Source organism: Armigeres subalbatus, chromosome 2, assembly GCF_024139115.2.
Source record: "Armigeres subalbatus isolate Guangzhou_Male chromosome 2, GZ_Asu_2, whole genome shotgun sequence".
Taxonomy (NCBI): Eukaryota; Metazoa; Arthropoda; class Insecta; order Diptera; family Culicidae; genus Armigeres; species Armigeres subalbatus.
In genome coordinates this window covers 185,809,539-185,829,250 of record NC_085140.1, presented here as the reverse complement: position 1 = coordinate 185,829,250, position 19,712 = coordinate 185,809,539, and the positions used below count along the sequence as shown (strand labels likewise).

The window sequence follows — 19,712 nt, the reverse complement described above, 5'->3', positions numbered from 1 at the left end:
CAATTATTATCCGATTTGGACAATTCAGGGATGCCTGAACTAGAAATTTAATGTTGTTTCACCATATGTTCATGGAACCGACCATGGCCATTAAATACCGGAGATATTCCGGGTTTTTCCGAAGCTAGGTTCAGAACCGTTAATTTGTGGTGGGTATTAGGATACGTTGTGATTTAAAACAGAATAATATTAGTAACCAAAAATAAAGTAGGGCTCTTTCTGATTCGAGATCGAACCAGAATCAAGAGAGATATGGCCATTTGTTTAGAATCGGTGCCGTTCGGGAGTTTTAAAAGGGACTAGGCCACAAATTCATTTGAATCAAGCTTTTTGACCGATCTTCCATTATGATTACATTCCAGAAGTCTTCTGTCACGTCAAGAATGAAAAACCAACCAAAAAGACGGATTCTGAAGTCACTGAGGTGCCCCGGGGAACCCGTAGAGGGAACATTTCAGTTTTGGCACCGAAGCTAGTCGTTCGACAGTTCTTCATTCATGGTGTCCTATCAAGAAGCGAGGTATGAATATAAAGTGGAACATTGACGCCTTTGGTCGCTTCCGGGACCTACGAATATTCCCCGGGAAACCCGTAAAAGGGGACATTCCAGTTTTAGCGCCAAAACTGGTCGTTCGACGGTTCGTTTTTCATGGTTCTCTATCAGGAAATGATGTATGAGTATAAAGTGGACCATTGACAGCTTTGACCGCTCCCGGGACCTACGGATTGTCCCCGGGGAACCTGTAGAAAGGGACATTTCAGTTTCAGCATTAAAGCTAGTCATTCGACGACTCGTTCCTCATGGTTTTCGATCGGGAAGCGAGGTATGAATATAAAATTGACCATTGACGATTCTGACCGCTTCCGGGACCTCTGGATTACTCCCAGGAGAACCTGTAAAAAGGGTCTTTTCGGATTTAGCGTCAAAACTAGTCATACGACGGATCTTTTTCATAGTTTTCTATCAGGAAGCGAGGTATGATTATAAAATGTATTATTGACGACTTTGTCCGCTTTCGGGACCTACGGATTGTTCCCGAGGAACCTGTAGAAAAGGACATTTCACATTCTGCACCAGAATAAGTCATTCGAGGGTTCTGTTCTCGAGGTTTTTGATCAAGAAGCAAGGAATGAACATTAAATGAATATTAGCGATTCAGATCACTTTCGGAACCTATGCATTGCTCCAAGGAATCTGATGAAGGAGACACTTCAGTTTTAGCGCCAAAACAAGTCACTGGACAGCTCTTTTTTCATGGTTTTCTATCAGGAATCGCAGTATGAATATAAAATGGACCATTGAAGACTCTGACCACTTCTGGAACCTACCAACTGCCCGAGGGAAACCTATAGAAGAGGGCATTCCAGTTTTTGCGCCGAAACTAATCATTCGACCGTTGTTTTTAATAGTTTTTGATCAGGAAGCGATGTTTGAATATAAGATGGACTATTGACGATTCTGACCCCTTCCGGGACTTACGGATTGCTCCAGGAGAGCCTGTAAAAGGGGACAATTCAGTTTTAGTGTAAAAAGAAGTCATTCGACGACCAGAAGTCATTCAAAAATCATGAAAAAGAACCGTAGAATGACTAGATTTGGAGACAAAACTTAAATGTCCCCTCTACGGGTTCCCCCGGGGACAATCCGTAGGTCCCGGAAGCGGTCAAAGCTTTCAATGGTCCATTTTATATTCATACCTCGCTTCTTGATATAGAACCATGAAAAATGAACCGTCGAATTACTAGCTTTGGTGCCAAAACTGGAATGTCCCCTCTACGGGTTCCCCGGGGCACCCCAGCGACTTCAGAATCCGTCTTTTTGGTTGGTTTTTCATTCTTGACGTGACAGAAGACTTCTGGAGTGTACTCATAATGAAAGATCGGTCAAAAAGCTTGATGCATTTGTGGCCTAGTCCCTTTTAAAACTTCCGGTCGGCACCGATTCTAAGCAAATGGCCATATCGCACTTGATTCTGGTTCGATTTCGAATTCCAACATATGGTTCTTAGCAATCACAACTTATCCTAATGCCCACCACAAATTAACGGTTCTGAACCTACCTTCGAAAAACCCGAAATATCTCCGGTATCCGATGGCCATGGTTATTTCACATATGGTGAAAGAACATTAAATTTCGGATAATAATTGACATAGTTACAACACATCTAATTATGCCCAAAATTTGCCTATCCCAGTTATTTTGGACATCCCCTGTACTGCCGCTACCCGCAAGTCGAGCACATTTGTATATGGAGCTCCATATACAGATGTGCTCGACTTGTGGTTAGCGGCAGTGTAGGTATTAGTCTAATGGATTACACTGTGGAAAGGAGATTCTCTCTACCCGCGGGCTTCGCACAAGTGTCTCTGCTTACTGGCCCACCACCTCCGTTTTTTTGCAGTGCATTGAAAGCAGAATGGTAATTAAATTCGACTGTAATATTGCAGAGCAAGACTCAAGTCAGGATGGCGGCATACATACCAACTTTTAAAAATTTCTAAAAAAATTCCTTCGAACATTATATTAACTATTCCACTGGAATTTTTCCAGGTAAGACATTCCATTCCCTCGGACATTCATCTAGTAGTTCCTTAGGAATTTCCTCCACCATTTCCTTCCAACATTCTTGAACGAATTTTCAGATATCTTCGTACCAATTCCTAGAGAGATTTCCAAAAGAACTCCTAAAGGAATTACCGATATGCTTAAATTTCTTAAAGAATTTCTTTGGACTTTCCTCCAAGAATTCCTTCGGAATTTTCTCCAGGGATTCCTTCAGAAAATCTTCCAGACGGAGATAAATTCAGAAATTCCTCAAGACTCTAAGAATTTTCTTCACGTATTCCTTCAAAACTTCCTTCAGACATTATTTCAGGAGAACCAAGAATTTTCTTTGGGAATTGTTTATCAAAATAAAGCTAAACCGTTATTTTTAGAACAATTCTGGCTATTTAAGTACAAGGAGAGTGAAGAAAATGTTCAATTTGGTGGGTCACGTACCCCATCGTGCTCCAGCTTCAGAAGCCAAGTTACCATTATTGCATTCTGTAGCCAAGAAGATCTTGGATGATCTAACATTTAGCACGCCAATGCGGGAAAGTGACAGAAATAAAAGCAAACAAATCTGCTAAAGGTATAATAGCTATTTAATTAGTGCCTGATAGGTTGCCTTTGTTCGGCAGATGCAAACGCACTGCATACTGTGGTTTTTGTGTTGGCCAATCATCGGCGTGAAGTACGAAATTCGGCGGCGTGGAGCCAACCGGCGTATGGCGCGCCGCCGATACCTTGACCGGCGTCGGCGTACGTCAATAAGTGTCGGCGGCGGCGGCGTGGCGCGGCGGCGCACAGGTCTAGGAACCGCATTTCCACCAACGAGAGTGAAGAATACTCCAATCGATGGATATTCAACTTCGCAAAAAAGGTCTGTCCAGATTCCGTACCAGCAGAACCGCTATTTCGAGAATCAGTCACTGATCCCGGTTCTTTGGGTGGACCATTCTCAATGCTGGAACTTTCTATGTCTCTTCTTTCATCGAATAACTCTGCTCCGGGATGCGATAACATCAAATTCAATCCTCTTAAAAACCTCCCAGATATCGCAAAAAGACGATTACTTGACCTGTACAACTGTTTCATGGAGTACAACATTGTGCCACCTGAATGGCGACAGGTCAAAGTAATAGCTATTCAAAAGCCTGGGAAACCAGCGTCTAATCACAATTCATACCGACCGATTGCCATGCTATCATGTATGAAAAAATTTTTGGAGAAAATGATCCTTTCAAGAGTCGACCATTGGGTCGAAGAAAATGCATTGCTTTCAAATACTCAGTTTGGATTTAGAAAAGGGAAAGGAACAAACGATTGTCTAGCGTTGCTTTCTTCAGATATACAACTGGCCTTTGCGCACAAGGAGCAATTGGCTTCAGTATTCTTGGATATTAAGGACGCTTTTGATTCAGTTTCCATAGAAGTACTGTCAGACAATCTGCACAGTAGTGGATTACCCGTTATTTTGAACAATTTCTTGTATAATTTGTTGTCAGAAAAACAAATGAACTTCACACTCGGCACTCTGACAACTTCCAGAAATAGCTACATGGGCCTTCCCCAAGGATCATGTTTAAGTCCCTTGCTTTATAATTTCTATGTTAAAGATATTGACAATTGTTTGGAAGGACAATGCACGCTCAGACAACTTGCAGATGATGCCGTGGTCTCTCTAAGAGGTCCATGTGCAGCTGTCTTGCAAGGATCATTGCAAAGTACCCTAGATAATCTGACTGTTTGGGCCAGACATTTAGGGATCGAGTTTTCACCGCAAAAAACTCAGTTGGTTGTGTTGGAAGCGGTACCCAGCTCAACTGAAACTAAAACTGTTGAATGATGACATCAACCAATCTTTATCTTCTAAATACCTTGGGGTCGTGTTTGATTCTAAATGTACTTGGAAACTCCATTTTGAGTATTTGATACAAAAATGCCGGAAAAGGATCCATTTTCTACGTTCTATCTCCGGAACCTGGTGGGGTGCTCACCCGGAAGACCTCGTCAAACTTTATAGAACGACTATTCTCTCTGTTTTAGAGTATGGCTCTTTCTGCTTCCTCTCAGCAGCTGATTGCCACCTGATCAAATTGGAACGAATTCAGTATCGTTGTTTGCGTATTGCCCTTGGCTGCATGCATTCGACGCATAACATGAGCCTGGAGGTGCTTGCTGGAGTCACTCCTTTAAAGCACCGTTACTGGGAGCTCTCACTTAGAATACTCGTCAAATGTGGAACAAGTAACACACTTGTCTTAGATAACTTCGATAAAATGCTTGAACTGACTTGTTGTTCAAGATTCCTTAGAGTCTATCTCAACTACATTTCTTCAGATCTTTGTCTTCCGTGTTATAATCCACCTCGAGTTCACTTCACCAACGACAGTTCCTCAATTGAATACGATCTGTCCATGAAATACGCTATTCAAGGAATACCAGATCATCTTCGACAAATATCTATTCCCTCACTTTTTTTCTGAAAAATATGAACATGTCAATTGCAACAACAGATATTTCACTGATGGTTCTCGCAGTAACGGATCCACTGGCTTCGGTGTTTTCAATGTATCTTCAACCACCTTCCGAAAACTTCAGGAACCGTGCTCGGTTTATGTTGCTGAGCTGGCAGCAATTAACTTCGCTTTGGGGATAATTTCCAATCAGCCCGCCCAAGTAGCACATTTCTATCAAATCTGGTTTAAGCAACCTGATTGTGACCGAATTCGATCACATATGAGTTGCGGTAGCTGACTTGGAATATGTGTGCTACTCGGGCGTAGACCATTATTTCATCTTCTCGGATAATCTTAGTTCTATCGATGCACTCCAGTCGATGAAACCTGTTAAGCACGCATCTTACTTTCTTACAAACATAAGAGAGCAGATGCGTGTTTTGGTCGAAAGATCATTCAAGATTACCTTTGTTTGGGTCCCATCTCACTGCTCAATCTACGGCAATGAGAAGGCAGACTCGTTGGCAAAGGTGGGCGCACAGGAAGGTGAAGTTTATGATAGACAATACTCGAGCAACGAGTTTTTCCCATTAGTCCGTCAGAGTACTCTTCAAAGTTGGCAAAGAAATTGGACACACAACGAACTTGGACGGTGGCTATTTTCCATAGTTCCAAAAGTTTCTGGGCGAGCGTGGTTCAGAGGTGAGGACTTAAGTCAAGGCTTCATTCGCGTGATGTCGAGACTTATGTCTAATCACTATTCACTAAACGCACATCTGTACAGAATAAACCTTGTCTATAGCAACTGATGTAGGTGCGGAGCCGGTTATGATGACATCGATCACGTAGTTTGGTCCTGCTCGGAAAATTACGCCTCCAGAGAGCAATTATTGGATACCCATGTTGCCCGAGGTAAACAACCCTTCAGGGAAGTTCGCGGTGTTTTGGGAGATCGTGATGTTGTCTATATGCAGGCCATTTATAGTTTTCTTTGTGCTTCTGACATCAAAATCTAACATTTTGTTTTTTTTTCTTTAAAGTTTTTTTTTGTTCTGTCTCTGCCTTTTTGTTCCGTAGAGCTCCATAGCTCTTGCCATCCGGAAGATGCTCCCAGTCGAACCATTCCTCGAGCACGACGACACGCCACATCGTCACTGACGCCAAATGCCCGGATGAGAAGCTGAAATTTCCTGATCCCAAATCCTAAACCCCATCCATTCTTAAACATTGCAAACTAACCTCGAGTCACCACGAGTACGCTGGCTTCTACCCCCCTCTTACTATTTATTTATTTATCATCAGACTAAGGCCGGAGTGGCCTGTGCTGCACATAAAAGACTTCTCCATTCAGCTCGGTTCATGGCTGCACTTCGCCAACCACGCAGTCTGCGGAGGGTCCGCAAGTCGTCCTCCACCTGATCGATCCACCTTGCCCGCTGTGCACCTCGCCTTCTTGTTCCCGTCGGATCGTTGTCGAGAACCATTTTCACCGGGTTACTGTCCGACATTCTGGCTACGTGCCCGGCCCACCGCAGTCTTCCGATTTTCGCGGTGTGAACGATGGGTGGTTCTCCCAACAGCTGATGCAACTCGTGGTTCATTCGCCTCCTCCACGTACCGTCCGCCATCTGCAACCCACCATAGATGGTACGCAACACTTTCCTTTCGAAAACTCCCAGTGCGCGTTGGTCCTCCACGAGCATCGTCCAGGTCTCGTGTCCGTAGAGAACCGTTTAGCTTCGCTTTTCAGTCTGATGTAGGCTTCCTCCATCCTCTCAAAGTTGCGTGCCATGATATCAATGTCGTCGGCGAAACCAAATAACTGGACGGACTTCGTGAAAATCGTACCACTCGTGTCAATCCCTGCCCTTCGTATTACTCCCTCCAAAGCGATGTTGAATAGCAGACACGAAAGACCATCACCTTGCCGTAACCCTCTACGGGTTTCGAAGGGACTCGAGAATGCCCCTGAAACTCGAACTACGCACATCACCCGATCCATCGTCGCCTTGATCAACCGTATCAGTTTATCCGGAAATCCGTTTTCGTGCATTAGCTGCCATAGCTGGTCCCGATCGATTGTATCATATGCGGCTTTGAAGTCGATAAATAGATGATGTGTGGGCACGTTGTATTCGCGGCATTTCTGCAATACCTGACGTATGGCGAACACCTGGTCTGTGGTAGAGCGTTCACCCATAAATCCCGCCTGGTACTGCCCCACGAACTCTCTTGCAATTGGTGTTAGTCGACGGCATAAAATTTGGGAGAGTACCTTGTAGGCGGCGTTCAGCAATGTGATTGCGCGGTAGTTGCTACAATCCAGCTTATCGCCCTTTTGTAGATGGGACACACGACACCTTCCATCCACTCCTGCGGCAGAACCTCATCCTCCCAAACCTTGATAATCACCCAATGTAGCGCTCTAGCCAGTGCTTCACCACCGTGTTTAAACAGCTCTCCTGGTAGTTGGTCAACTCCAGTCTCTTTGTTGTTTTTCAGCCGGCCGATCTCCTCCTGGATTTCCTGGAGATTCGGAGCCGGAAGTCGCATGTCCTGCGCGCGTGCTCCTAGGTTCATTACCATACCACCACCGTTGTCTGCCATATCGCCATTCAGGTGCTCTTCGTAGTGCTGCCGCCACCTTTGGATCACCTCACGCTCGTTCGTAAGAAGGTTCCCGTTTATGTCCTTACACATATCGGGCTGTGGCACGTGGCCCTTACGTGAACGGTTCAACTTCTCATAGAACTTTCGTGCGTTATTAGCGCGGTACAGTTCCTCCGTCTCTTCACGGTCACGATCTTCCTGCTGGCGCTTTTTCCTCCGGAAAATCGAGTTTTGTCTGTTCCGCGCCCGTTTGTATCGTGCCTCGTTCGCCCTCGTGCGGTGTTGCAGCAATCTCGCCCATGCTGCATTCTTCTCCTCAACTAACTGCTCACATTCGCCGTCATACCAGTCGTTTCTCTGATCCGGAGCCACCGTGCCTAGTGCAGCGGTTGCGGTGCTTCCAATGGCGGATCGAATATCTCTCCAGCCATCTTCAAGAGATGCTGCGCCTAGCTGCTCTTCCGTTGGGAGTGCCACTTCCAGCTACTGCGCGTAGTCTTGGGCTAGTCTACCGTCTTGTAGCCGCCCAATATTAAGGCGCGGCGGACGACTCCGACGCGTGTTGATCACCGTCGAGAGTTTTGAGCGCAGACATACTGCGACGAGGTAGTGGTCGGATTCAATATTCGCACTGCGGTAAGTGCGTACGTTCGTGATGTCGGAGAAGAATTTACCGTCGATTAGAACGTGGTCGATTTGGTTTTCCGTTATTTGATTAGGTGATTTCCATGAGTTTATGCATCGTTGGCCGTTGTCGTTCGATACGGTATGCAGACTATCCGGTCCGATGACCGGTCTATACATTTCCTCCCTTCCTACCTGAGCGTTCATGTCACCGATGACGATTTTGACGTCCCGCAGTGGGCATCCATCGTATGTCTGCTCCAGCTGCGCATAGAACGCTTCTTTTCGTCGTCGGATCTCCCTTCGTGTGGGCAGTGCACGTTGATGATGCTATAGTTGAAGAAACGGCCTTTTATCCTCAGCTTGCACATCCTTGCGTTGATTGGCTGCCACCCAATCACGCGTTGGCGCATCTTTCCCAGCACTATGAAGCCGGTTCCCAGCTCGTTGGTGGTGCCACAGCTTTGGTAGAAGGTAGCCGCTCGATGCCCGCTTTTCCACACTTTCTGTCCTGTTCAGCAGATTTCCTGCAGCGCTACGACATCGAAGTTGCGGGGATGTAATTCATCGTAGATTATCCTATCGCAACCTGCGAAGCCTCAGCGACTTGCAGTTCCATGTTCCAAGCTTCCAATCGTGATCCTTTATTCGTCGCCTAGGTCGTTGCCGATTGTATCGAGTCGTATTATCTTCTATGTCGTTCGTAATGTTTTTTTTTAAAGGCGGATTATTTGGTCTGCGCAAACCTTCTGTCTCGTCGGAGGGCCGTCGTGTCAGTTCTGTTTAGCGTCCCACCTAATACCAGTACTTGGGCTTGTGCGCTTTGAACGGCACACGGTCGTTTTGGCGGAGCCTACTTGCTGATACTTGCAGCTTTTCATGGAGGTTTAACAGAGCCCACTGTCAAACCCCACCACATCCTAGGCAGGCGCCACAACTCGCAGATGGCCTGGGGAGGGATCGTCAAGCCCTTGGACATAGTCCCTGCTGCCCCCTCTTACTAACCGTATAATAAAATGATATTGATTGTATATATCACAAAGAACAATGGCTCCGTAAAGTGTTATACACGCCTGAGCCTACCAAATAAACGAAATTGAAAAAAAAACACATCTCAACCCATGAACACACAAATAGGACACAAAGATGCGACGCGAGACAAGATATAACACAAATAGGAGTTAAAAGATGTATACATATATCTATGTAAAAACGGTTGAATTACCCTTACATGTCCGCAGTAAAACTTGAATCCACCTAGCGGTAATAATGCCTTTTTCGTGCAATATGAAAAAATATTTTTCTTCCATGACTTTTGAGTCCGTAGTTCAATCTGGCAATCTGGTCAATTTTGAATAGACAATGGGACAGGATTCCCCGTCGCATGCAACTCGTTGCAAGTAAATGATACAAGGATAAGCACCTAAAAAGTGAGTATGTATTTTCGCACATACATACACACAATCAGGGCCGGATTTAGGCCTGTGGGGCCCGAGGTCAAACATTTCTGGGGCCCCTGAATGTACCCAAATATATAAGCAATGAGTAGAACTGGTTGGTTTTGGTACACAAAATTCAGCTATGCACACGCTTATTCATTCATACACACAGACAGACATCACCTTAATTCTTCGAGATTAGTTGATTGGTATCCAATATGGATTCGTTGGTACCTGTAACAATTTGGAGTGAACTTACAACGTTTTCGTTACATGTTGATGTACGAAAAAGGTAAGATAATAAAATGGCCCTTACGTCATTTACGGAATCATGTACAGCAGTTACCACCCCCGCAATTTCAACCGCGTGACTTGGCAAATGAGCTTTATTAATAATAATAATCGGGAGAGTAGTCCTTGAGGCATAGATTATTTCTACATTTTGGTGATTTTTTAGATGTGTTGCAAAGTTCATCATCACAACACTTAATAGATCAATTGTTTTCATCGGGTAGCGAAAAAATAGAACTTTCATATAAGCGTTTGATTATCATAATTTATTGATTGTCACTATCAATGTTGAATGATTTTCACGGTGTCTCTATGGGGAAATATTATTTTTCAAAAATTAGTACCTCTGAAATACCCACCATGCGAAAGTATATGATCTCCTCTTCCATATCGTGGGTAAACTAAAATGTTCTATCGAGGATCTAGAACATTTCTCGCTTAACTTTTCAAAAGGTCCTAAGTAACATTTTTTTCATGATTTAATCTGAATAATGCAATTAACATATTTCATGTTAATCTGTTGATTGCAATACTCAAATTAAATCATGAAAAAAATGTTACTTAGGACCTTTTGAAAAGTTAAGCGAGATTTTTTCCCTATTCTTGGTGCAAACTCCAAATAAATCTGAAATGATAGCCGATTTAACCCCACAAAAAATTAATGGAAATATAACCCCCGATAGAACAATTAAACGCGTAAAGAGTAAAGCCCATACTTTCGTGTAGTGGATGTTTTAAAGATATTGATTTTTTGAAAAGGAACCTCTTCGAACAAAGACACCTTGTTTTATTCTGCAAAAATTTGTCTCAAATGCCGAACACGCATAGTAGAAACTGTCTTAAACTCCGAATACCACCTTAAATGCACTGAATTGCAATTTTTTAAAGTTTTCTCATTGTTGGACAATTAAAATGTCCTTGATATGTACGCCTGCCGAGACAATTATGCCATAATAACGAAATTATTCAGATAAATTTCCATGTACGAGTGTTCGGAATATGAGTGTGTGATTTGAGATAAAACGGTATAACATAATCTTTAATTTATCAAACTATCAAAACTCCGAGATACACGTTCGATCTTCGCAAACGAAATACGCCTGAAAGCCACGACAATCGATATCATTCCACTGCCAAATTCTGTTCACGTAGGTATTGTGGATCATTTCGATACAGTGTTCGGACTGGTTCCCATTGTTTGGTTCTCCCTCCGCCCAGTTGGTAAACGTGACCAGCCTGCTACTGGAGACCCAAGTGTAGACCCCTTCCTCTGCCAGATCGCTGGCGCCAATCCAAAATCGGGAAGCGTTTGAGAATTTATCCGTTCGCTTGGTGAACTTTACCAGCTCGTTGTGATCGTTCTGCGATTCCACCGACACCAAACTCATCTCCAGCGATATGCAAAACTCGTGCGCCTTGTGCCAATTGGTCTACGATAGATGGGTAATTGTGGTTATGTGATGTTAGCTAAGTTTACCTTCAGATAGTTTTACCTTAAAATTTGGAATGAAAAATCGTTTTGCTTCGATCGTCAAGGGGAGCAAAACAAAAATAACTGTGGAAAATCTCATGATTACTGTTTGAAATGTGGAATTTCACTGATAATTAATTTTGCGGTAGCTTTCGCAGTACCCGATAGGATGCTTCATTCAATGTCTTATCATCTCCAACAAGACGAGATCGTTGTTTATTTTTGCCTTTCTTGGTAATAAAGTTTTACCGAAAGCTATAATTTCGCTCTTAAACGAACTTTCATACATAGCTCAAAAACCTGTATTGTTATATACCGGTCGACTTTAATTGAAGAACTCAGAAAATGTCTAATTCTTGACTAACGCTTGAGAAGCGCGTAACAGCTAAAACTTATTTTTTCCAGTTCTTTGTCTACGTATATATTGTAAATAAACGAGGATGCAGAATGAATAAATTTTGGCTGTTATGCCCTATTCAAATGTTGGTCTAGATCTGTCCGTGTGTATGTATGTGCACAATAGATAAGGAAAAAATATTATACAACATTTCATACAGTAATCATTAGCCGATTTTCTTACAAGTACATTCGATGGGGGGCATAGTCTTGTTGATCACTAACTACCTATTTGAGTTTGATCACGTTCAGCCAGGAAGAAAATAAAGTATCGAACAAAAAGATTTGTGTCTTGGCTAAATGGAAGAATGGCAGTGTCACTACTAGGTGAATTAATTTGGGTTTTTGATACTCATAAATTCGAAATATGTTTACTAATAATTCGCTTCCCCATACAGTTCTCCCACAATTATGTTTCATATACAATCGTTAGTCACTTTGGTATAGAAAGAACTGAAACTGAAAAATAGACGTACTTCAATTCTAAAGGCATTTATTTTCTATTCAGTTCAAACTACAAATTACTCCACGCGATATAGAGTAGCTTGGTGTAAAATCAGTAGTTCAATTTTTGCTGATATCAATGTTTGTGACATACCAAAATATGACAGTATTGCTTAAGCAATTATTTTGCTTAATTTGTTGAAAAAAAAACATCGAGATTAAACATTATAGTTACTTGCATCTACAGATGAAATCTATGTTCAACTTTCGTTGAGAGATTATGTTTTAGAAACGTTAGACTTTAGTACGCCAATGACGCAAATTTCAATGAATAAATCCCATTGGGCCAAAATATTAGCAGCCAACTAGGCAAGTAGAGGTTTCCAATACAAAATTCATGATAATTTTTACCGTATATTAATATTTTATTGCACAAATTAGTCCTGAAGTGACCCATAATTGTGTTGGAAGTGTTGTTCAGTAACACATTAAGAAATACAGATAAGGTGTTCTATACATCAATCCAAACTAGTCGAAGCTCCTGCAATCAAACGACAAAACCTTTCAGAACAGGTCTTCCAAATGTTTTCAAACCACAAAGAGAAAAATAATGTGGTAGAATCAACTGGATTTTGTTTCAAATCAAGAATATTTTGCATTGATTTTCCTCATTTCTCTATTTCGGAGCCGGGAAAAGCCCATATCAGTACCATGGGATCTTTCTCAAATAGGCGCAAAACCTCCTCATCTTTTCATATCAACAGAAGCACAATAATTTCAAATGATACATTGTTTGCCTTGTTGCAGAATTAGCAGCTATACACTACGCTCAATAGAGGCTATACGTTCAATTAGGCCGGTACAGCCTTCACCGTATTTCCTGAGCGAAATACGATCCATGTTAAGTGCTCTATCGAATCGCTTTTACACTGTCACTTTGATATGGGTCCCTTCACATTGCTCGATCCCGGGTAATGAGAGAGCGGACTCACTTGCCAAGGTGGGCGGTATGGAAGGTGATATATACGAGCGTCAAATCGCGTTTAATGATTTTTTTTAATTTGCAACAAGTTGCAACAAAAATGGGATGAAGGAGATTTGGGTAGGTGACTTTATTAAGGTAATGTGTCGGCTAATGTCCAACCACTACTCACTAAACGCCAATCAATCATGGAAAGACTGTATCAACGCTACCTACGGACACCAATATAATCCCAAGGCCCTATCCCATCCAATTTTTTTTTGTACGTACTCCTTAACCTCGACCAAGACGCGAGTTTTTCGATTCCCCGACACTAACATACGAACATAAGAAGCAAAAGATGAAATTGTAATAAGTATAATTTCAATTGACTTTCGGCTCCGTTATGCCTTCGAGCGCTTGAGTCGTCAAATAAACGCCAATTACTTAATTACTTAATATTATAGATATATCCTAATGGCCTATGCTAATCTATGGTTCTTTTGGAAGCTGAGAGGAGTGTAGTAAACCGTTTCCGCAGAAGGATGATTATCAAATGTGGTAGAGCAGCGATTGAAGGTGCGGAACATACTAGTAAATGGCTCATTTCGCGCATTATTTTGTATGAGCATGTATCAAGAAATTAGAAGGTGTTGAGTGTTGACCGAAGTGAACGAAAAGGGATATTCAAGTTTAATTGAGAGGGCATGCCCAGACAATCAATTCTTGATTGCAGGAATCATCAATACCAAGATTCTTCAATTATTAAAACCAATACAGGCCGGACTCGATTATCCGGAGGCTCGATTAACCGGAGGCTCGATTATCCGGGGCTCGATTATCCGAAGAAAATGGCTCGATTATCCGGAATAATATTTTTACCCATATTAAAAAATTAGAAATATGTATTATCAGTGTGTATCCGTAACGTATCTCATATATGCAAGACACCTAGTAATGCTAGTGCCTTTCTCGCTTTCCTAAGGGACTGCCACAAATTACGTAACACTTTAGGGAGAGGGAGGAAGTCAGACCAAGCGTTACGGTCCGTACAAATATTAAACCTTCCATAAAAAAGGGTTGCGAGACTGAGAGTGGGGTATCAAAATTATCAAATTCAGCGTTACGAATTTTGTGAAAGAACCCTTAGAGAACGGAAATCAAGAACATTCATAAAAATGGCCAATTTATGAATTTCAATTCATAGCACCGATATTTTTTTAAGCATTCGTATGTACATTCTGAGTACAGCATTGACATTGTGACTTATGCTACCAAATGGTCCTCCGGAATATCCGGAATGGGTTCGTTCACAAATTACGTAACGCTAAATTTGACGATTCTAGCGTTTCGTAATATGTAGATGAATTTTATGTACTGCAGAGGCCTTAGTTTGAATAAATCAAATGAAATAAATTCCGTTGATAGAATGTCAAATGGTGCTATGCAATGAAATTCATTATTTTTTGTTTTATTTTACGGATGTTCCGGAATTTTCGGAACAGCCACAGCATGTATAAGCCACAACATTAAGTGCATACTCATAATACAAAAACAAATGCATCAGAAAAATCTTGGTGCTTAACGATAAAATTTAGTAGTTTTTATCCTTCAGATTTCCCGGAGGACCACTCAGTTAGAGGTGTGCGCCGTCGTCGCCGACAGTTTATGGCTATACCGTTCAAACTACAGAGGATTTCTCGTGAAAAAACTATTTTTCTTGAAAATTCCTTACATTTTTTCGTTCAAAAATCGAAAAAGCTTTTCGTAAAAACTAAGAACTTTAATAAAAATTCTGAAGAATATCCTTCGAAATCTCGAAAACACTACCGTTAAAATTCTGAGTAAATTTCCTCAAAAATTAGGAAGATCTTTTTGTAGATTTTAAAATAAAGAAAGACAGGATAACCATATTTGACCAGAGCTCGCACAGACTGAAAACTGAACACTTAACATTAGACAACGGACAGGACATTCACACAGCACCTAGTGAACAAGTGGAGCGTTTTCCGCTTCACGAAATGATTTCTCCTTGCTAGGGCGGGAATCAAACTCACACTCCATGGCTTGCAAATACACTTAGACGACTGAAGCCACTAACAATGCAAATTCCAGAATTTTCCCGGGTAAATTATAAAGAATTTTCTTTTGGAATCTCGAAGAATTACCTGCGTAAATTTCTTAGGATTTCCTGTTGAAATCCACAGAATTTCACGTTGAAATCAAATGTTTTGACAGGGAAGGGCCGTTTATTGTTTGGCCGAATATGTCCTTAATCCGAAACTCGACTGGCATAAAATCATGTGGCCGAAATAGACATACGGCCGATAATGTCGTTCAGCCGAACAGGTCATTTGACTTAAAAGTCGTCTAATCGAATAGGTCATTTAGCCAAAAAGGTCTAGATGGTAATTTGGTAGAAAAGGGTCATTTGGTCGGAATAAGCATATGGTGTTGTTTGCCCGAGCTGCCGAAAAAAAAATCGTTTGACCGAAAATGCTGCTTGGCCGGACGAGCTGACATAAGGTCGAAAACGGTTTGCGACGTACGGGTGAAGATCATACGGCCGAACTGATAATTTGGCCGAAAAAGACGTTTGCTCCGACAGCTCATTTGTTAGAAAATGGCGTTTGGCTAAACGGGTCGACGTTTTTCGCCGTATAGTCCGATCAGCCAAATAACATTTTTGGCCAAATTTCCCTCCCTGTTAAACTACCGTTTCGGTCAAATGGAATTTTCGATGACAAGGCCTATTTGACCAAACGACCTGTTGGGGCATGCGGCTTTTTCGACCAAAAGGTTAGTTTGGTCGTACCGCTAAACCATTTTCCACATAATAACCGTACCGGACAAATGGAATTCGGCTAGATAGCTTTCGGCTCAACATATTATTCGGCCAGGGTTAGGGACAAAAGGTCGAAAGACAAAAGGTCGAAAGGACAAAAGGTCGAAAGACAAAACGTCGAAAGACAAAAGGTCGAAAAGGACAAAAGGTCGAAAGGACAAAACGTCGAATGGGACAAAAGGTCGAAAGAACAAAACGTCGAACGGGACAAAAGGTCGAAAAAAAATATCAATAAGAAATGCGTCCCTCTCGGTTGAAATAGACAAGAAACTGAAACGGAGAGAATCAATCTCGCCCCAGAGTTGGCCTACCCAGTTGACCAAAAATCTGCTCTTTTATTATTCACATTTTTTAACAGTTAAACAAAATTCATACAGTAAGTACAACTAATAGACGGATGCTTGAGTTTTCTAAATGTCACTTATTGTATGTGTATTTTTAATGCACGCGTCTGCGTGGCTGAGGCATGCACTATTTTCACAGATCAAAGTAACATCATTAAATGAATTTTATTAAAAATAGTGTAAAATTAAGTGAAAGTGTGTGGAAAAAATAATGGAAAATAAAAGAGCAATGTTTTGAAAACTGTATAGAACAACTCTGTCTCGCGCAATACAAATTTTAATTCAACAATCTTTTTCATCTCTAACAGTACTATCTAGATATTCATAATATTGTTTCATAGTCATTACTCCTTCTTTGAAAATTGCTCATTCTTCAACTTTGATTAATGAGACGGGTGTGTAATTTCTGCTTGAAGTTAAATGCATTTCACAAATTCCTTTAGAATACTCAAAATTTGTTATCAACTTGTTCTTGATCGACCTTTTTGTCCTTTTCGACCTTTTGTCCCTTTCGACCTTTTGTCTTTTCGACCTTCTGTCCCTTTCGACGTTTTGTCCTTTCGACCTTTTGTCTTTTCGACCTTTTGTCTTTCGACCTTTTATCATAGATTACTTCGGCCATGTGGTATTCGGTCAAATGAGTTTCAACCAAACGACACTTCGTCTTTTAAAATTTTTCTCGTAGAATTTTCGATGAATTACTAATAGACAACATAAGAAATTTCACGAAGAAATCCAAAGAAATTCCATAAAAAAATCCAGTTGAAATTTCGTTGGAAACAGTTTTTGTGAAACTTTAAAAAAACACAAGGAAATTCTGTTAAATTCGAAGTATGCATGCCCGGTGGCATAAGAAAACTCCTAAACAATTTCCCGTGAAAATTTCAAAGAAATTCCCGTGAAAACTTTAGAGCAATTCCAGTTGAAAATTCAACAAACTTGGAAGAATCTCCTGGGACAGCTCATTAGATTTTTCCGGGGAAATTTAAAGGATTCTCCCGTAATATCTTAAAATATCCTGATAATTAGAACGCTTCTTTCTCGTCGTCGGGTCTCCCTTCATGTAGGCAGTGCACGTTGATGATGCTAGAGTTGCAGAATCGGCCTTTTATCCTCAGCTTGCACATCCTTGCGTTGATTGGCTGCCACCCAATCACACGTTGGCGCATCTTACCCAGCACTATGAAGCCGGTTCCCAGCTCGTTGGTGGTGCCACAGCTTTGGTAGAAGGTAGCCGCTCGATGCCCGCTTTTCCACACTTTCTGTCCTGTCCAGCAAATCTCCTGCAGCGCCATGACGTCGAAGTTGCGGAGATGTAATTCATCGTAGATCATCCTGTCGCAACCTGCGAAACCTAGCGACTTGCAGTTCCATGTTCCAAGCTTCCAATCGTGATCCTTTATTCGTCGCCTAGGTCTTTGCCGATTATATCGAGTCGCATTATCTCTTATATTGTTCGTAATTATTGGTTTTCCAGGCAGCTTATTGGGCCTGCGCAAACCTCTTGTCGCGTCGAAGGGCCGTCGTGTCAGGGCTGTTTAGCGTCCCACCTTTTTTTTTTTTTAACGAAGGTAATGAAAATTTGCAAACAGACACCTGGGGAGGCGAACCCAGGTAGTGTGGGGATGGGATCACCACTCCCGACCCACTAAAACCAACTCCTTCCTCTCCAGTCATTCCCCCGGCCCGCAATTAAGCAATACTTCGGGGGATGACTATTGGGCATTGCGCCCCCTCCATGACGTACACAAGTGCACGTAAGCGCCTTAACTCTTCGACACTCCCCATGCAACACATTTGCACAAGACATACTGGCACCACATGTGCCCCAACACTCACCTGTCTATGCCGCTTGAATGACTGCAGAGGAAGATCAGGTACCCTGCAGGGGGTACCCCCATGCCGCCATCTCACAGCATAGACAGTCGTCATTCAGTATGATGCTCACCCCGTCCTGCAACAGAATGGCACCACTTGTCTACCAAGCCGGAGGCGACCCTAGGTTGGTGGCTCCTATGCCGCTCCTACCTCAGCTACGAGGCAGACCCTTTCATGTCTCCTATTTCTGAGGTGCCGCAGAGGCATCAACCCCCCGACACTCCTGCCAGTCATAGCGAGACTTTCGTGTCCCCTACTTATGAGGTGCCGCAGAGGTATATGCCCCGACACTCCTGCCAGGCCTAGCGAGACTTAACTCAATCCGTCCCTGACAGCCGGATCACACTACTGCCTAAGCAGCCACACTGACCATACGTACCATGCGAGTCTGACTTGTGTGCCCGCTCATACATTCATTCCCGATCGCTTGCACCACTTGTGCACCACTCTCTTTAACATTCAGTCACTCACTCAGTGGGGGTTGTAATACCCCCATCTCCCATTTTTATCCACTCTGTGCACCTCCTGTGCATCGTTTGGGCGTGGAACACCCGGCACGTCAGGCGTGCCTAACACTCACCTACCCAGGCTTTGATACTGCCAATAGGTCACCATTAGGTACTTTGCTGGCAGCACCCACCCACTGACATTTCGAAGCCCAGGTAGTCCTCAGCCAGTGTGGTGGTCTCCCCATCCTGTAACGGGGTCGCACCACTTACCTTACATGTCTCCGATTTCTGAGGTGCCGCAGAAGCATCAACCCCCCGACACTCCTGCCAGACGCAGCGAGACTTTCGTGTCCCCTACTTCTGAGGTGCCGCAGAGGTATCTGCCCCCCGACACTCCTGCCACCCTAGCAGCACACATGTTCCACATAGCTTGCTGCAACTCTTATGTGACCACAACTGGTCACAATCGAATTGCTGCAACCATTTTTATCTGACTTGTGCTGCTCGGGCAGGCCTCACCAGAATTCAGTCGTTCTAACACTACCGACCATGCGTACCATGCGAGGCTTACTTGTGTGTTCACCCATACACTCGGTCCCTCACTCTGTGGGGGTATCACGAGTAATACCCCCAGCTCTCATTTGCTTGCACCACATGTGCACCACTTGGGGGTGTGTGGGTACCACCCACTGCCACCCGCTTGCCATCGAAGCAGCCCTCACTCTGTGGAACCTCCACAAGGTCCGTTAACGACCTGGATGATTGTTTCACTCCCCAGATCATTCATCCCCTCGGCACGGGTCGCCTGACACCTTGGGATTCGGGGTTAGGGGCTTGTATGCTTTAAGCGGCACACGGTCGCTTGATAGGGTTTGCTTGCGGATATGTGGTTTTGGGAGGGAATTAACAGCGCCCCTGTTAACCCCACCCACCTCCTAGGCAGAACCCCTGACTCG

The 19,712-nt window shown here is 43.0% G+C and overlaps 2 protein-coding genes across 4 annotated transcripts in view; one reads left to right on the top strand and one right to left on the bottom strand.

Annotated features, from left to right (window-relative positions):
- LOC134215621 (uncharacterized) overlaps window positions 1-19,712 on the top strand; it is an 88,412-nt gene that overhangs the window by 53,464 nt on the left and 15,236 nt on the right. The window lies entirely within an intron of this gene.
- On the bottom strand, window positions 10,994-11,595 carry LOC134215620 (low affinity immunoglobulin epsilon Fc receptor-like). The gene is made up of 2 exons (XM_062694771.1): window positions 11,462-11,595; window positions 10,994-11,398 (listed from the first exon to the last, which is right to left on the bottom strand). The coding sequence occupies exons 1-2, from the start codon at window positions 11,537-11,539 to the stop codon at window positions 11,024-11,026; spliced, it is 453 nt and encodes a 150-aa protein (XP_062550755.1). The 5' UTR covers window positions 11,540-11,595; the 3' UTR covers window positions 10,994-11,023.